The sequence below is a fragment of the Mytilus trossulus genome, chromosome 5 (assembly GCF_036588685.1).
Source record: "Mytilus trossulus isolate FHL-02 chromosome 5, PNRI_Mtr1.1.1.hap1, whole genome shotgun sequence".
NCBI classification, from domain to species: Eukaryota; Metazoa; Mollusca; class Bivalvia; order Mytilida; family Mytilidae; genus Mytilus; species Mytilus trossulus.
Genome location: NC_086377.1, coordinates 979704 through 998961, shown reverse-complemented (window position 1 = coordinate 998961; position 19258 = coordinate 979704). Strand labels below are relative to the sequence as shown.

General features: G+C 32.6%; 1 protein-coding gene across 1 annotated transcript; it reads left to right on the top strand.

Moving 5' to 3' along the window:
- Nucleotides 1-1410: 1410 nt before the first annotated feature.
- Nucleotides 1411-19052, top strand: LOC134719351 (uncharacterized). Its single transcript, XM_063582360.1, has 4 exons — nt 1411-1511; nt 2402-2572; nt 14846-15224; nt 17476-19052. The coding sequence occupies exons 2-4, from the start codon at nt 2408-2410 to the stop codon at nt 18354-18356; spliced, it is 1425 nt and encodes a 474-aa protein (XP_063438430.1). The 5' UTR covers nt 1411-1511; nt 2402-2407; the 3' UTR covers nt 18357-19052.
- The last annotated feature ends 206 nt before the right edge of the window (nt 19053-19258 follow it).

Genomic DNA, 19258 nt, shown 5'->3' with positions numbered 1-19258 from the left:
GTGCAAAAAAAAAGAAAAGAGACGTATTAAATGAGTTTAAAGTAAAAACCATCCTGGACCTACACAACATTGTTGAAAGTGCTGTGCGCATTTTGGCACAACATTTTACAGTTTAAAACAAATTACAGATAGTGCTCTGGTGAGAGCTGAAAATAGAATTTGCATACATTTGGGTAAAAAGGAATATTCGGCAACACAAAATGCAGGAATCATTTGAAACAAAAGTGCCAAAAATATGAACGTTAATTGGTTCTTTAGAAATTTTCGTTTCTCGTTTCTTTTATTTTAATAGATTATACCGTTGTTTTTTTTTTTTTATGTTAGAATTGTTTTACCCAAGTCATTTTTCGTGTTAAGGATCTTACTTAGAACTTTAATGGTTTACTTTTTCAACATTGTGACATGGATGAAGATTTGTCTGATTGGTACTCAAACATCATCCTCTTATTTCTCTTCATTGCTTATTCTTTTACCCTTTTCTAGAATCAATTGACCTCGTCGTGGGTTAGGTTTAAACATTCATTTGACATAATCGAGAGTATGAATGGTGATCACAGAATAGCGAATAATGGTAAAAAAGAGAAGAATAAATGGCCTAAAACATAAAGAATAGAGGAAAATACGCCAAAAAGATAACCGTCATATAATAACACTGAAATTAAATATTCTGTTGAATAAAAATGAATATAAATAAACTCATCATTGATACCAGGAGTAAAGTTTGTATTTACACCAAACGCGCGTATCGTAAACAAAAGACTCATCAGTGCGCTCGAGTCCAAAAAGTTAAAAAGGCCAAATAAAGTACGACATTGAAGAGCCTGGATCAATATCTTTCAATATCTTTGATATCTATCTATATTCAATGATTAACGCATAAACATTTTCGATATCTTTGCTTAAGTTAAACGTAGAAAAAATGCCAAATAAAGTACGAAGTTGAAGAGCATGGAGGACCAAAATTCCTAAAAGTTTTGTGATCAATATCTTTCAATATCTTTGTACATTGATATCTATACTATATTCGATAATTGACGCGTAGACATTTTTGTTATCCTTACATAAGTTAAACATAGAAACTGATATATTCAAAATAGCATGAAAAGCGCAACTTACTATAATCGTGTTTTCTTTTTACATTTAAACCTTTAAATAGGGAATGCGACAATGCTATCCAGTTTTGTTTATCATGTACTAGTATAACTATTTACCTATATAACAACTGTATTTATGTTATTTGTAATAATTTCCTCACATACCATAATTTATTAGCACTTGATATACATCTTATTTACGACTATTTTATTATTATTTTATTGTCTTCCTAATAAAAAATAATCACACATCGCCACCACGGAATATATTGTTAATCATGTTGTACGTCAATGATATACTAATCGGAAGATAGATCCTATTGTTTGTACTTATTTAACTCCAAGGAGATGTTGAACGGATTATAGCTCCATAAAAAAAATAGAATTATGTAAAGGATAGCTGTACTCACAACACAGGTAATATATTATTATTTCCTTCATACAGATTGCACTTTTTTGCGATTGATTATACAAATGTTGTTAAATAATGAGGGTTCCTATGTATTATATTTTTATCCAAATGTTTCTAGTACCAATTGCATGTCGGCATGTCTATTAAAGCATCTCACATCGTTTTTTTTTAAAATGTTCACTAACTTTATGAAACAATTTACCTAAAACGTTATAATGGGTTTTATAAAGACGAAAGGCGCTTCTGGCGTATAAAATTATAATCCTAGTACATTTGATAACATAATTTTTACCAACTTTTAACAATAAACAATTTATTTTTTAATCTGAATTTGCAGACAACAGAAATTTGCATTACAGCAGTAACTATAATTAGTTAACAGATTGTAAAACAGATTTAAATGCGATAAGATACATTGATAAATAAGATTTACAAATATGTTCCTTTCACAATGATAAGATAAATGAAAAGTAAGACAGAACAGTTAAAATATATATTTGATCAAACAAATTTCATTTATTAATCATGTATGGACTTCCTGTGTTTGACATGCGAGAGTATAAAAAAAGGTTTCTTTATTTCTTTTTTTTTCTTTTTTAACAATTTACTGTTCCTTTTCTCTTAATCATACATATTTTTAATTGTTTTCTTCAATTCTCTAGTATTTTTCTTACATAGTTCCCTACTCTTTTTTGTAAATAAATGTCAACTGTTTGAAATTTAAATTTTGAGTTGTTTCACCCATCTATTTTATTTTTTGACAGATGACATTGTAATTATATAGAAGAGAATTGATTGGTCTTCGTCGTTTTTTCTCATTGTTGTTAAAGGACATTGTAATAATATGGAAGATAATTGATTGGGTTTCCTTCGTTTTTTCTCATTGTTGGTTTAGGTAACAATGATGACAGTAACTTGGTATGGTTTGATTGTAATTATTGGGATTCACAAGACCCATCAGCATGGATATCTGGCTGACCCCCCGCAGAGATCTTCTGTTTGGCGGGAGAATCCAGACGCTCCTGTTAATTATAATGACAATCAGCTGTACTGTGGAGGAAGGGAGGTGAGCTTTTAAAAAATATTAGACACTTTTTATATATAGTATCTCACAAATAAGACTCTTGGAAAGGGGAGAGGGGGCGTTAATGATAGTTTCTAGATTTTAAGACTATCTCCTTGCCTCTATTACCCTTTTTAATATATTCTACCGTTATTATCTATTATATCTCTATTAACACCTAATTTATTTTTAATTTTTGTTGTTTTGCGATTTTTTTAATATTCGTTTTTTCGAGCCCTTTATTCTTCACCTTTTTGTTTATTTTTATACGTACTGTAAATCCCATCCAGACTCTCATAATAATCGATCTAATTTTGAGAGACACTTGGTATGGTTCTTCAAGTGATAACATCTCTGGGATACTTTTGAGATGATTTCAGCTTTCCAATTGTGAACTTTCCATTTCTAAGTAGCAACATTCCAGCAGCACCTGCATACGGGGTATATATCTCCCAATTGATACGATATTCCCGTGCTTGCATTTCCTATCATGATTTTCATGATGGAGGGTTACTGCTCACAAGGAAGCTATTAAACCAAGAGTTCCAAATGGTGAAGTTGAAATCATCCCTTCGTAAATTTTACGGACGCCATCACGAGTTGGTTGACCGTTATGGAATAACCGTTTCACAAATGATATCGGATATGTTCCTTACGTCGTAACTACAATCCCCTTCCCTTTCATGAATTTGACCTACCGAATTAGACTATTTACCGGATTTTTAATCACATAAGCAACACGACGGGTGCCGCATGTGGAGCAGGATCTGCTTACCCTTCCGGAGCACCTGAGATCACCCCCAGTTTTTGGTGGGGTTCGTGTTGTTTATTCTTTAGTTTTCCATGTTGTGTCATGTGTACTATTGTTTTTCTGTTTGTCTTTTTCATTTTTAGCCATGGCGTTGTCGGTTTGATTTAGATTTACGAGTTTGACTGTCCCTTTGGTATCTTTCGTCCCTCTTTGAATAAGACAATTGTTGTCCATTTGATGTGTTTTGTCATTTGATTTTGTCATTTTGATTAGGGACCTAACGATTTAATTTTCCTCGGAGTTCAGTATTTTTGTGATTTTACTTTTATATGATAAGCCCATTTAATATACTAGTCATCACAAGAAAAGGAAGAAAATCATCTCTAGATTCAAACGATATTATTAGTAAAACAGCCTGTATATTATTCGTTCTTTAAAATTTTGTTTAGTTACACAAAGGAAGACAATATTATTTAGGTTCAACCAATGTATTAATATATGAGATATCAGAGGAAAATGTAATAAGCGAATACAAAATAAATAAAAGAACCAAATATATTAATGATTAAACAAAAGGAGAACATTATCTAAAAGTAAAATCACAAAAATACTGATCTTAGAAAAAAAATCAATTCGGAAAGTTCATAAGCACATACAATAATCAATACAGTGTAGTAGAGAATTCCTGTTTGACTTTTAATGATCCAGATATGGGGCAGAAATGGGTATACATATAAAAAAGACCCCCAATAGATATTATGCATTTAAGTATTCAAACACATTTATTTAATTGGAACGATTATTATCCTATTATTAACTTTTTGCATGTCGTATTTTACGTTTGGTTATAGATTTCACATGCGCCAATTTCTTCTAAATAATTGCAGTTTTTAAACCTAATTGTTCACAGTGGTATGCATCGTCATGATATTAGGACGTGTGGTTAACCGAAGAAACGGGACATAATACACTGAATTGTCGTTTGTTTATGTGTTACATATTTGTTTTTCGTTCATTTTTTTTTATATGAATAAAATTGTTTTACAATGTCTTATCTGGGCCGTTTATAGCTGACTAGGCGGTATGGGCTTTGTTCATTGTTGAAGGCCGTACGGTGACCTATAGTTGTTAATGACTGTGTCATTCTGGTCTCTTATGGGCAGTTGTCTCATTGGCAATCGTACCACATCTTCTTTTTTTATATAGTATGCATATTTGTGTAGAGGCCTGCTGGAGGACGCCTATGAGCGCGGGAGGTTCTCGCTACATTGAATTTCGTCTAATGTCACCTCTATGGTCGAATTGTTGTCGCTTTGACACATTCCCCATTTCCATTCTCAATTTTATTCAATCTTGAGTTTTTATAAAGATAAGAAGATGTGGTATGATTGCCAATGAAACAATTCTCAACAGGAGACCAAATGACAAATACATTAACAACTATACGTCACGTCATAAAGTTCTTTGGTATTTATTATGTCTTTCCTAATAAAAATTGACTGGCCAAGGAACACAGATATTTCATAAAACATTTCTTCTATCTTATGAATAAAAATTAAAAGAATAAACACATGATCTATCTTAAAAAGATTGTCACAGTGCACTGAACAACTATTGGGGCAAGTCATATACAATTAAAGAAAATTACTAACTCTAACTAACGTTTTAACTTGACCAAATCACTCATTCACTGTTCGGACTATGCATTATATTTGTGAGCAAAGAAAATCAAACTGTTGCCTCGGATCTAATAACCAGGTAACCCGAACAACCAGTCGTTTTCCCTTTCATTCCCTACCAAGTCACTAACTGTGAAGACCCTAACCTCTAGTCATCACTACCAATCTATAGCCATTCGAGTTCAAATGATTGCTATTTTTATTTTGAGTACGTCTGAAAATTGTACTATTGCAAAAATGCAATTGTAGGTCCTCAATGCTCTTCAACTTCGTACTTTATTTGGTCTTTTTAACTTTTTTGGATTCGAGAGTCACTAATGAGTCTTTTGTAGACGAAACTCGCGTCTGGCGTTTATACAAAATTTAGTCCTGGTATCTATGATGAGTTTATTATGATACTAGTACTGTCTTTTTAACAAGAATTTCCGCGAGACTCTTGTTAACCCCCCCGCCCCCCAATTAAAATCATAATAGTTTACAAAACCCCACAGAACCTTGTTTTACTAGTTTTTTTTTATCATTATCTTTTTAATTGTCACAGTTATATGATAAATTAATGAATAAAAGATGACATATAATCCAACAAGATAGATGTACAACATATTTCATGTAAAAAAACGTATCATCTTTCAAAATGAAGCGAACGATACTTAAGGGATATTCAAATTCAAAGTCGAAAATAAATTGACAATTCGATCGTATAAAAAAAGACAAGCTACAAACACGACAGTTCTTAACACAAATCATAGAAAAATTAAAGACTGAGCAACACGAATCCTAACCAAAAACTAAGAAAATTTTACTAATATATTTTTTTGGAACCTGCATTCATTCTCAGTTTTTATTTAGTGTTTGTGTAAGTGTGCTATCTTATGAATAGACTGGTTCGCCTGTCTAGAAAAATTTTCATATTGTTTTTATAGAACAAGATGCTTATATATAGAGGGATCCCAGTCTATCTTCCGTAGGCTCTCCATAGAACTCTTCTGTTTCACCTGGTATCCATTTGTTATATGCCCTACTTAATTATATCTATAGCACTTGATATCCTGCAGCTATTTGGGATAGTTTGCGTCGCTCAGTCTCTAGTTTTCTATGATGTCTTATGTATACTTATTGTCAGTTTGTTTTCTACTTGTGAATTTGAATGTCCCTTTGGCATAACTTATTTTCTGTTAACTATTTCGGTCTACGAACTTTAAGTCCTAGAACAGTGGTTTGATCTGATTGATTTTGACAATTTGGCTAAATATGTTTCTGAAATTCAGACGCTGCATGCATACAAGGAGACGACTAATATTTCGACATCCAAGGTTTTGCTCATTTTTAGTAAATGCTTTAGCCTTAGGTTTTTGTTAACTTCGTTTATCTCTTCATAATAAATTTTCGAGATGAGATATATTTCGTTTACTTTTCTACATTGGCCAGAGGTATTGGGGGAGGGTTGAGATCTCATAAACATGTTTAACCCCGCCGCATTTTTGCGCCTGTCCAAAGTCAGGAGCCTCTGACCTTTGTTAGTCTTGTATAATTTTAATTTTAGTTTCCTGTGTACAACTTGGAAATTAGTATGGCGTCCACTGAACTAGTATACATTTGTTAAGGGGCCAGCCGAAGGATGCCTCCGGGTGCGGGAATTTCTCGCTATATTGAAGACCTTTTGGTGACCTTTTGCTGTCGTTTTTTTTCTATGGTCGGGTTGTTGTCTCTTTGACACGTTCCCCATTTCCATTCTCAATGTTATCATTTAAATGCAACTGTTACAATGCACATATACCGTCGCTCCCGTCAATAGTGTTTGTGCGTGTATTTTATCGACTTCTGGATTTTGATTGATATCAGAGTACTAGTACCTTTTTACAATAGATATTTATAAGTGCGTTTGTTAAGTGTTGTGTACAGATCAGCAAAAAGTTGTTCCACGATATAAATAGTCAGATTTATATCATTGATGACTTTTCACACGAAAGAGTTAGTTCTTTGAAATTAGCAACAATTATCAGCTAACATGTTAATTGATGTGATTTCTAAGTGTTTTATGACAGTTCTTGTCTATTCGTTTTTAATGCGTTTTGTTATTTGATTTTGCCATGTGATTATGGACTTTCCGTATTGATTTTCCTCTGAGTTCAGTATTTTTGTGATTTTACTTTTTATCTATTCTCTTTATAAGTCAAACTTTTATTTTACTGTTTACATTGTTTTACACTAGTCATATATGGGCTCCTTACAGCTTGCTGTTCGGTGTGAGCCAAGGGTCCGTGTTGAAGACCGTACTTTGACCTAAAATGATTTACCTTTTACAAATTGCGACTTGAAGGAAGATTTGTGTCATGGGCACTCATACCACATTTTCTAATTTCTAATTACAGAAGTTGGTATGGTCAGTTTTGGTATGTTTCATTGTCGTCGTCCGAACTTTGTCTTCGCCCCCTGGACAGAGTTAAACACATTAAAAACATGGCCAGTAGTCAGCAATTCAATGTAAACACTAATTATCATTGATATGATAATATTTTAAATTAGCTGTTAACCAACTTTGATTGTTTTCCAAACACTATATAATTCCTCCTAGAAGAGATTACCTTTAGCTAAATTTGGCAAATCTTTTTGGAAATTTGAGTCCTTAATGGTCTTTATTAGACAACTTTAAAATTGGTTTATTTCGACCGTTACTTATGAATCTTTTGTAAACGAAACACTCGTCTAGCGTTCACAATCCTTGTATCTATGATGAGTAAATGTATGTCATGTTTATGTCAGAATAATTGTATTTTGTTTGTTTGTATAAGGTGGTATTGTCCTTAATTTACGACTTTCTAATGATTAACCAAGGATAACAGATTAACCAAGGATAACATATGATATATTTTGATGGAAAACAGAACTTAAAAAGACATTTAACAACAATTAAAATCTTTATTTTCAAAATATATTTAGATTGATCGTTTTGAGCCAAAATGTTTGTGTAAATTGTTTATGTCCCGCACTTAATAAAGATAAGATTGTAATACAAACATAAACAGCTTCTTGTTCTTGTTCTTGTTCTTGTTCTTGTTCTTCTTCGACTTCGACGTTCTTCTTCTTCTTCTTCTTCTTCTTCTTCTTCTTCTTCTTCTTCTTCTTCTTCTTCTTCTTCTTCTTCTTCTTCTTCGACGATAGATCACATTCCAAAAAAGAAGACGCGTTTCAAAATAGACAGTTTCTTAAATGCATAAAAATAAGACGCTGCTAAGAAACCTTTTTCACGGTACTTGTCTATCCCAAATTCATGTATTTGGTTTTGATGTTATATTTGTTATTCTCGTGGGATTTTGTCTGATGCTTGGTCCGTTTCTGTGTGTGTTACATTTCAGTGTTGTGTCGTTGTTCTCCTCTTATATTTAATGTGTTTCCCTCGGTTTTAGTTTGTTACCCCGATTTTGTTTTTTGTCCATGGATTTATGAGTTTTGAACAGCGGTATACTACTGTTTGCCTTTATTTACCAAACCTTTCTTGATGGAGGTAAATCCAAAAAAAGCTAAATGATTTTTATTTTTATTTTCATATCTTATCATATGTAAACTTTCATTAGAGTGAAATAAAAGCAATATTAGTATACCAATGTCCAGTAGTCATAAATTAATTTAGCGAAACCTTAATGGGGTGCAAACTAAATCTGTGGGAAACACATTTACTATAAATGGACAGCTAATAAACAACAGAAACACTGAACTGCATCAAGAACAAACGCCAACCAAATAGAAACGGACCACTTCAAAGCATTTTCCATGTTCCTTAGTACAGGACATTTTAAAATTATGGTGAGTTGAACCTGGTATAATGGCTTACATCCCGCTTATCTGGCAATGTTAAAAATACAAAAAAAAACCCACCCCAACACGTTACAATTTTGTTGAAAGGATTTGTGATTTAGAATTTTCCTCGGAGCTCAGTATATATTTGTGATTTTACATTTTCCAAGTAGTTAATAACTTTCACTGAATGGTTTTATTATATAGACCTATAATATTTGTTAGTCTTGTATTATTTTTATTTTAGTTTCTTGTGTACAATTTGGAGTTTAGTATGGCGTTCATTATTACTGAACTAGTATATATATTTGTTTACGGTCCAGCTAAAAGACGCCTCCGGGTGCGGGAATTTCTCACTGCATTGTAGACCTGTTGGAGACCTTCTGCTGTTGTCGGTTCTATGTTCGGGTTGTTGTCTCTTTGACACATTTCCCATTTATTTCATATATCATTTGACTTTTACAATTGTTTGGACACTGGATCACCGAAAACCCCGTTGTTGTGTTCCGTGTAATAGATATCCATTTGGGGTTTAAATAAATTATTATTTAGATGTTTAAATAAAAGAGGGACGAAAGATACCAAAAGGGATAGTCATACTCATAAATTTAAAACAAACTGAAAACGCCATGGCTAAAAATGAAAAAAAGACAAACAGAAAAACAATAGTACACATGACACAACATAGAAAACTAAAGAATAAACATATCTTCTCAGATGTAAAACTTATATTGTAGAAAGCTGACATTCATAATTTAGATACTGACTTTATCATTAATAATTTAAGGTGTTTAAAATAAAATATCTTCATAAATGTAAAACTGATTGTAGACTTTTTCATCAATAATTTCTGTCAAGACACTTAAAAACTCAAACCCATTCTATTTTTTATAACCTCAAACCTGCCGAAAATCTTAGTCATATAATTATATTCCATATTTTGTTAATTGTCACTAGCATATGATTAATTAATGTATTAATTATAAAACAACAAGATTGATACACCATCATATTTCAAATATGACAAAAAAAAATATAAAAAAATGTGAAAGAGAGGCGAAAGATATCAACGGGATATAAGAACTCTTACGTGGAAAATGTAAAATCACAAAAATACTGATCTCCGAGGAAAATTCAAAACTGAAAGTCGGGTTCAATTCACCATTTTTTACATTTGAAAATGCCTGTACCAAGACAGGAATATGACAGTTGTTGTCCTTTCTTTTGATGTGTTTTATCATTGGATTTTGACATTTAATTAGTGACTTTCCGTTTTAGATTTTCCTCGGAGTTTTGAATTGGTACAGGCATTTTATTATGTAGAAAATGGTGGATTGAACACCGCCATGGCAAAATTCTGATAATGCTAAAAAGACAAAACAAATTGGAAAACTGAGAGTGAGCAATATGAACCTTTTCAAAAAAATGAGGAGTATAATAAAAATAAATGTTGGTAGGTGTTTGATTATAACTGTTTTTGATCACTGTGCTATCTTTTTTGTAAAACTATTATCGCCAGCTTTCTGGCGGAACTCGTGTTTGAATAAGTGATTGATCTTATGCAGAATCTGCTTGATATAACCAATAATTTATTTCAAATAAGACTGAAGATGTAAATACTCTTTTAAGACACATTATGTGGAATATTCTTGTCGAATGGAAACTTGCCTTAGAGAGGTACATTAATTCTTTGTATAACGGTATTATGTAATGAGACATAAAAAATCTTTAAAGTGACCATAATATATACCTGATGATCTGTTCAATTGACAACAAGATCAACGTAGTATTTTAATTATGATTATATGTCCTGTCAAGTCAGGAATATGTCATTTGCTATAAGAAAGTCCGTTTCTATTTATAAGTTGGCGTTTGTGTTTTGTAGCAGTGTTTCCGTTATTCTGTTGTTTTCCCTTTTGCAGTTGAAGTGTTTCTGTCGGTTTTTGTTTGTGACCCAGTTTTGGTTCAATTAAATCGATGTATGACTATTGAACAGTGGTATACAACTAATGCCTTTAATCACGGGAAGGACAAGAAAACTAGAAATCATTGTACTATGTGTATTCCAAATGATCAGATATTTGCTATGTGTATACAGAATCATCCAGAAAAAGTTTTATTGTTATGATGTTAGTGTCTTGCTGAAGATCGAAATACTTAATCTCTAATTATTAAAAATACTTATCTAAGTGCTTATCTTTTATTATTGCACCATCTATCTTTTATTATATTGAAAATTCTATCTTTTATTATATTGAAAATTCTGAATATTTATTATTGAAAATTCTTAACTTTTATTACTGAAAATTTTAAAAATGTCCTTTTTAGTTCTTTAATTTGTTTTTGGCAATATGTTTTGAACATCTCCCAAATTCTCTTGCTTCATTTTCTAATAGACGAAAGTAAAAGATATTTTTATAAATTGGCAGCCTTTTAATAAGCACTAAATGGGTAATAGCTCTCACCTTAATGTGGTACCTAACACTACAGGGAGGTAACTCTGTAGAGTCAGCTAAACGTTTTAATTACGTTGTGTTGTAAAAGGAATATTTTAGCTTCTCAATAATCAAAATTGGAGTTTGTCAAACTGCTATATAACCAGTGTAGTTTTTCTGACAAAACGGTTGGTTCAAAATTTTTGAAATTTCAATAGTTTTGTTAAAGGGTCAAAGTAAATACTTTGACAAAATTTTACGAAAATTAAACCAGCCAAATTAATTTTAGTGAAAGTGTTGGATACCACCTAATTGGTAATCCAAAATCAAAATTCCTTAGGAGGGAAATGAGTACGATAGACTACGCTTATCTTGTCGAATCACTTGAGTTTGATACTTTTGGAGTTCATATTATTCAGTCAGAAATTAACGCCACCTTGATTTGTTGGATCTTAATCGAGTTGTTCAATTTCATCGGTTAACATTTCTTTTAGAATTTTTAGTACTCAACATTCTCCATGCTCTTCAACTTTGTTCTTGTTTGCCTTTCTAATTATTTTGATCTGAGCGTCACTGATCAATTTCATGTAGACGACACGCGTGTCTGGTGTATGAAATTGTAAGCCTGGTACCTTAACTGCAATATAAACAAAGCCACACACACTATGTCATAACATTTATTAGCTCCTTCATATCAGAAAATAATCTGTGACGATTTTTGTTTATGTTACCCTGCGTTTATTCGACAATCGTAAATACATAAAAAGATGCGATAAAATACAAAACAAAAGTATATAATATCAAAGCCCTCAGTCTGAAATAAACAGCATGCGGCTCTTTGTACTAAATAAAACCAACTCCTTACAGTGATAGCTAGGAAGCTATTAAAACAAACTTTTCCGGTATTTTGAGAGGTTTTGTTCTGCAAAGTTTAAATTTTCTCTGTAGTTTTTTAGATTAGTCATTTTGGTTCTCAGTTTTAGCCATTATTTTCAAAATCAGTGCCAATTTTGAAATTTCGAATTTCAGTATCTTCTTCTTTTTGTAATGATACTCAACTAAATTTTACTCAACATGTGACAACCATTGAGAACATAACTTTACATTTATTTAAACTCTTTACATCTTTACATATTTCAGCATTTAGTTGTTAACATTCATGAATTTTAATGTCATGACAAAGACATATCTTGTATACATGTTAATGTATGTACACATGCATTAGACTGGAAGATACATGTAATTAATACAAAGCTGTAATTAAGATTAAATGTGCACGTGCTATTATTAATGTGGTGTTGTTTTTTTTGGGTAATTTTTATCAACAGTTTCACAACTTAATGTTTAAAGTACAAAGTTGTCACTTGATATTAATTTACTTTTCTAAATCGATACATTGATATTTTGTGGTTATGTTTTCATTTCCTGGTTCAACACATATTAGTTCTTAAAGAGAATAATTCAATGCATTGTTTTACAATGAAATATGTCTAGTCAGGATAAATCATATACAAAAGTTCATTAATGATACAATGATACAATGTTTTTTGTGTCTGTCCGATGTCAAGAGCCTCTGACCTCTGTTAGTATTGTATGATTTTTAATTTTAGTTTATATATTCCGGAGTTTAGTATGACGTCCATTATCACTGAACTATTACACATGTGTGTTTTGGGGCCAGTCGTAACATGTCTCCGGGTGTGGAATTTTAGCGCGGCATTGAAGAAACAGTGGTAGCTTTGGGCTGTTTTCTGCTCTTTGGTCAGGTTGTTGTCTCTTTGACACATTTCCCCATTTCCATTCTGTACTTTTTAGTCTTATATTTTTTTAAGCCAGAAATACTTTTCGTCATCAAACAAATCATCATTGGCTCTGTAATCTAAGTACATGCATTATAAAATTGAGAAGGGAAATGGGGAACGTGTCAAAACGACAACAACCCGACCATAGAGCAGACAACAGCCGAAGGCCGCCAATGGGTCTTCAATGTAGCGAGAATTCCCGCTCCCGTAAGTGTCCTTCAGCTGGCCTCTAAAAATATGTATACTAGTTCAGTGATAATGGACGTCATACTTAACTCCGAATTATACACAAGAAACTAAAAGTAAAAATCATACAAGACTAACAAAGGCCAGAGGCTCCTGACATCGGACAGACACTCTGTTTAAATATTGGTCGTTTCAGACAGATATATAGACAATAACTGTTTAGTGTCTTTAAATATCAATTGTATTTGTACGAGGCTAGGACACAAGGTGTATGCGAGCTTTTAGCGAGCTATTACACTTGTTTCGAGCCGAGTACAAATACAGCGGATATTTAAAGACACTAAACAGTTATTGTCTTTATCATGCAATTAATTCTGTATATCATCAGTGTTTTAAAAGACACAAGAACACATATTTTGCATTTATTTTTGATTTGAAACCACTTGAGGACCGTGTAGCAATACGATACAGTAATCACACATTCAGCTGAAGACGGGGGAGAAATCTCGAATGGTCAACAATAATACATCTCTCAACTTGAAGGTGAATGCGTATCTATTCTAATATAACATTCAATTACAACAGTAAAAACAAATAACAAAACATTGTCCAATTTGAAACAGGAGTTTACGACTTCAGATTCGACAATCACTAAACATGCATGCTGAAATTGACATGGTTGTTTTTGTAACACAATCATACACATTCAAGTTTTGAAATCTACAGTGTTACAATTGTTTTTTTTTTTATTTCATTTTACAAGAGATAAATATTTTTACCTTGAAGTGGAGCCATCCAAATCACATTTCTTTTTATTAGGAGCAATATATATAACAATCTGCTGCTGTTTCTATGTGTCTTCAGCAATTTCTCATCTGATGTTTGTTTTCTACTCTTTCCAGTCACTATAAAGTGTTACAATTTTAATTTAGACGCAACACATAAATAGTTATTAGAAAGATACTGCCATTGAATGTGTTATGCAAACAAATGTAGGAGTTGAAAATGATACAACTATCCATAAGTCAAATGACCAAAGAACGAAGATTTGCACGGAATGCAATTGCATATGCCTGGTTCGGGTTTAAAAAAATGACAGTTTAAAAAAAAAGCGAAAGTAAACAGGTCCGAGATCGTCAAGAGATGAACTTTGGGATAATCTACTCGTTCCACAAACCTAAAATAATTCCATCGTTTGCTTTCAAAATGCTTTTTAAATTAATGTGACCGTCTTTAGCCTGAAATATATGCCAAACTGAGCTTTACAGCATGTTTATGATGACTAACCGAAAACTGCGTCTTCCAAACAACTGTTTACTTTCAGTTTGTGTTTATCCTGACTTTCGATATAAAAACTAGAGACGTTCCGAAATCCTGTATTTGTGTCAACCCGGCCAATACAGAAAAATCCATGTTAGCCGAGTTATTCTGTATTGGCCGAGTTCACACCTTATATTGCATCAGCAGTTTTTATCATATTAAGTCCAATAACAGTGTAGTTAATTAATATTGGATGTTATTTCTAAAGTCATGACTCCTAGGCTAATGATACCCTTGGTGGAAAAACTTCCAACCGACATTCTCATACATAGATATTTCTTTTAACGTTAAACTATATTTCATTGCAGAATATGCGTTTACACGGAGGAAAATGTGGCACGTGTGGAGATCCGTACCAAGGACCACGTGAGAATGAAGCAGGGGGAAAGTATGCACGAGGGATTATAACCCGGAAATACCCATCTTATAAACGGAAGCTTCCGGTTAAGATAGTTCTTACAGCTTATCACAAAGGTTATTACGAATTCAAAATATGTTCTCATAACAATCCAAATTCAGCTGTATCACAACGATGTCTTGATCGGCATCCCCTGAGAATTGTGGAAGGGAGCAGACGATACAGAACACGGTATTACCCAAATGACAGTGGAGTTCATCACATGACTTTACTCCTACCACGTGATATGAAATGTACACAGTGTGTTCTGCAGTGGAGGTATCGAACAGGTAATGTTATAATCACTTTTTGTGTCGTATGAAGGAAATCTTCAGTCAGTAAAAATATCTAAATATTCAGAATGACACAATAGCCAATATTACAGATCAGGGATGATTTCAACTTCACCATTTGGAACTCTTGGTTTAATAGCTTCCTTGTAAGCAGCAACCCTCTATCAAGAAAATTATGATAGGAAATGCAAGTACGGGAATATCGCATTAATTGGGAGATAGTATCCCGTAAATTACCATATCAACACATAAACAAAGTTCACGTCAGAAAAAGCGCTTGTTACACAGGAAATGTCTTAGAAACACATTAAATTATTATGACAGTGAAAAAAAGGAAAAGAAAAACGTAACTTTAATGTTACGATTTGATGGTGTTGATAGCAATAATATAAATGTTACAAATCGACCGTGTTGATCGCTCTACATTTAAATTAGAAACATGAGCAACGAGACAGATCAATTTTGTAGTTTTTGCGGTTGTTGCTGCAATAACCTATTATTTGGTGATATGATAGATCATCAGATTGTTATATCATTTGACGTTTGACCATATTATTTTACATAATTGATGTACTTAATTGAAGTCATCAAATTGACAAATATATTGTTTTAATGATGAATCATATTCAGTATTTATATTTATAAAATTGAGAATTGAAATAAGGAATGTGTCAATGAGACAACCACCCGACCATAGAAAATACAACAGCAGAAGGTCACCAACAGGTCTTCAATGTAGCAAGAAATTCCCGTACCCGGAGGCGTCTTTGTTGACTTTTAAACCCAGAAATATTGGAAGTCTATGTGGAGATGTGCATTAATAATGTTTTTTCTTACCTCTTATTTATGACTCTTCATTATTTTTACTGGAAATGTCAACTTAAAATGTTTTTTACCTCTAGTTTAAGGGACATGATGAAGTTGGCGAAGTTAACTTTGACAATGTATTTTTTTTTACCTCTAATATAAGGGACGTCATAATTATTTTGTCGATGTTAATTTATAACTTTTATAATAAAATTGAGAATGGAAATGGGGAATGTGTCAAAGAGACAACAACACGACCATGTAAAATTGATAAATTTGTTCGGCTGAAAATGTCAAACGCTATCAGTATAAATTACCCGAAAAAGATATTTTTCTATATCACATTGAATACATTTCTTATTTGTTAACTTTTAGAAAGAATAGTTTATCTCTAATTTTAGAGGCTCCATATTTGTTCTGGCGCTGTAAACTTTATAATTGTTTTCGCATCTTTAATAAAATTGGGAATGGAAATGGGGAATGTGTCAAAGAGACAACAACCCGACCATTGAAAAGACAACAGCAGAAGGTCACCAACAGATCTTTAATGTAGCGAGAAATTCCCGCACCCTAAGGCGTCCTTTAGCTGCCCCCTAAACAAATATATACTAGTTCAGTGATAATGGTTGCCATACTTAACTCCAAATTGTACACAAGAAACTAAAATTAAGTTTCATTATTTACTTTTGGTTTGGTACTTTGGTTTTAGATGTTATTGACATTTTATAAACATTCTTTGAAACTGACGTAATCGCTGCCAAGTGATGAACTATTCATTACTATGTAGAAACATGCAAATAGTGTCTGATAGGTTAAAACGATACATACATGGTAACATAGATTCCTTAACCTTTCCATACAATTATTGCTCGCGAGGCAGCTATTAAAATAAGATTTCTCAGCAATGAATTTGAAATGATCCGTTCGAATTAAATATGATCTTTGTGTTTACTCATGTGGAAACATCTTCTATCACTTTTAACAATCCCGAATGATGCGTTTTAATAAGACAAACAAAGATCGTTCTTCATATAAATTAGATGATTTTTTTAAAGATATTTTGTGAAATACTGTAGAACAAGGGTAGCAAACATCCTTGAAAGTATTCCCAATATGTTTGATTCAAAATATGTTATTTGTATTTTATAGATCAATACGATATAAATCATCCCCTGCTATCCTTTCTGCTACACTTAAACATATTTTGGATTGTCAAAACCCTACCAAAGATTGAAACAGTGAGTAGGTAGGTAGGCATTTTTTTCGACAAAGAGAAACTTAAACGTCAAATGTTTTAAGTCCCCATGCCTTTCAGATTAGAACAAAATCACATCAGGACAATGTAAGATTTTGAGTAGGCATCTATTTTTGGGTTAGATAGGGTAAGGGCAAACACACATATTGTTTTATTTATGACCTTGACATTTTGTTGTTGTTATAGGTAACAGTTGGGGAACTAATAGCAACGGTCATGGTTGTATAGGATGTGGTAACCAGGAGGAATTCTGGAATTGTGCCGACATACAAATTGGCTACAACACCCGATATAAAGATATTTCTAAGACATTCTCTCATTCTGGTGACAGCAGTGACGACGATTCAAACATACAAATTGGCTACAACAACGTTTATAAAGACACTTCTCAGACATTCCCTCGTTCTGGTGACAGCAGTGACGACTATTCCGACAATCAAGGTCATGACACGTTAAAACAAGCTGGTATAACTATACTTAATCACTTCTTCTCTCCCTTTGATTTGTATAGTAACAAACACTCGATTACATCACAAAAGGACAAGATTACATCACCAAAGAACGAGATCTCGTCATTATTTCTACAATCAGTAAATAAAGGAAATATTAACCAGAAGCCACGGAAATCAAGCATGTCAAAATTATCATCTGTTTCGAATTTTGGAAGAACTGACCAAAAAACTGACCAATTATCTAAGAACAGAATTTTGAACAATGTAAATATTGGAAGACATCAAATTCAAAAATCAAATATTCTACAAAAATATGTACAAGACAGTGACATTAGCGATGACAGTAGTGACATTGACAATGTTGAAGAAAGTAATAACATAGAAATAGACAATTCGTTCAATCTACAAAAACAAAACCCACGAAATCCATTTCCTACAACGAAGACCTCAGAAATCCAGAATTGGGGTCAAACACCGACACTAACTGTTACTAGGGAACCAGTACATCCGCCACTGTCTCCATGGTACTCTTTATTTGGAGGTAACCATGGTAACGTACAAGTATCATTTGTACCTGACCATGATTTGAAACTTTTACATCTTTTCGGTAAATGAAGGTGACACCTTAGCTTAAACCACATGACTAAAACCAGTACATTGAGAGTTTAATAACTATGGAAATGAGAACACAATATGTTGGAGAATAGGGAAATTCTAACCCGTAAGAGAAATAAGATACATATACGATTGTAGATGTTGAAATTCTATCATTATCAAGCATGTCTTAAAACAAGTCATTCGAGACAAAAGGAACCAGAATTTGAGATACTCCGCAGAAGTATCACCACTAATTTCCCGTAATCCTACTTTATCTGTACTATGTGTATAGCTAGAATGTTTTATATAAACACTAGAGAGAATGTACTATTATGTATCTGGAAAGTCAAATGTGTTGTAAAGGTTTTGTTTATGGCCGACGATGCATCTAAAACTGACTAATGATAATCATTACCAATAAAATAAAAATGTCCAAAGTCAACATTCCATCTCACAAACCGTCATAAAGTAATCCAATATGTACGATCACACAAGTAGCTGGAATTATTTATACGTTCAGGTTGTACTATCAGTACGATCACACAAGTAGCTAGAATTATTTATACGTTCAGGTTGTACTATCAAAGCTTTACTTTTATGTACGATCACACAAGTAGCTGGAATTATTTATACGTTCAGGTTGTACTATCACACAAGTAGCTGGAATTATTTATACGTTCAGGTTGTACTATCAAAGCTTTACTTTTATGCAGTTGTCATTTTATTTCAATGTTTATAAGATAGATGTTAGCTGATATTTGCAATCTCGAATCAATTTTGGTCCTGCTAGAATGACAACGTATTTATTCCATGATCACAAGTTACAACAATTAAGTATGTTTTAAAGAAGTTATGACGAATTAAATCCGTGATAGTGTATTATAAAACTAACGATAACGCTGTTTCTCTAGCTCTTCGTC

Coding starts and splice junctions, on each gene's coding strand:
- LOC134719351 (XM_063582360.1), top strand. CDS start 2,408: ATGATGACAGTAACTTGGTATGGTTTGATTGTAATTATTGGGATTCAC. Junction 2,573..14,845: donor TGTACTGTGGAGGAAGGGAG/GTGAGCTTTTAA, acceptor ATTTCATTGCAG/AATATGCGTTTACACGGAGG. Junction 15,225..17,475: donor GCAGTGGAGGTATCGAACAG/GTAATGTTATAA, acceptor TTGTTGTTATAG/GTAACAGTTGGGGAACTAAT.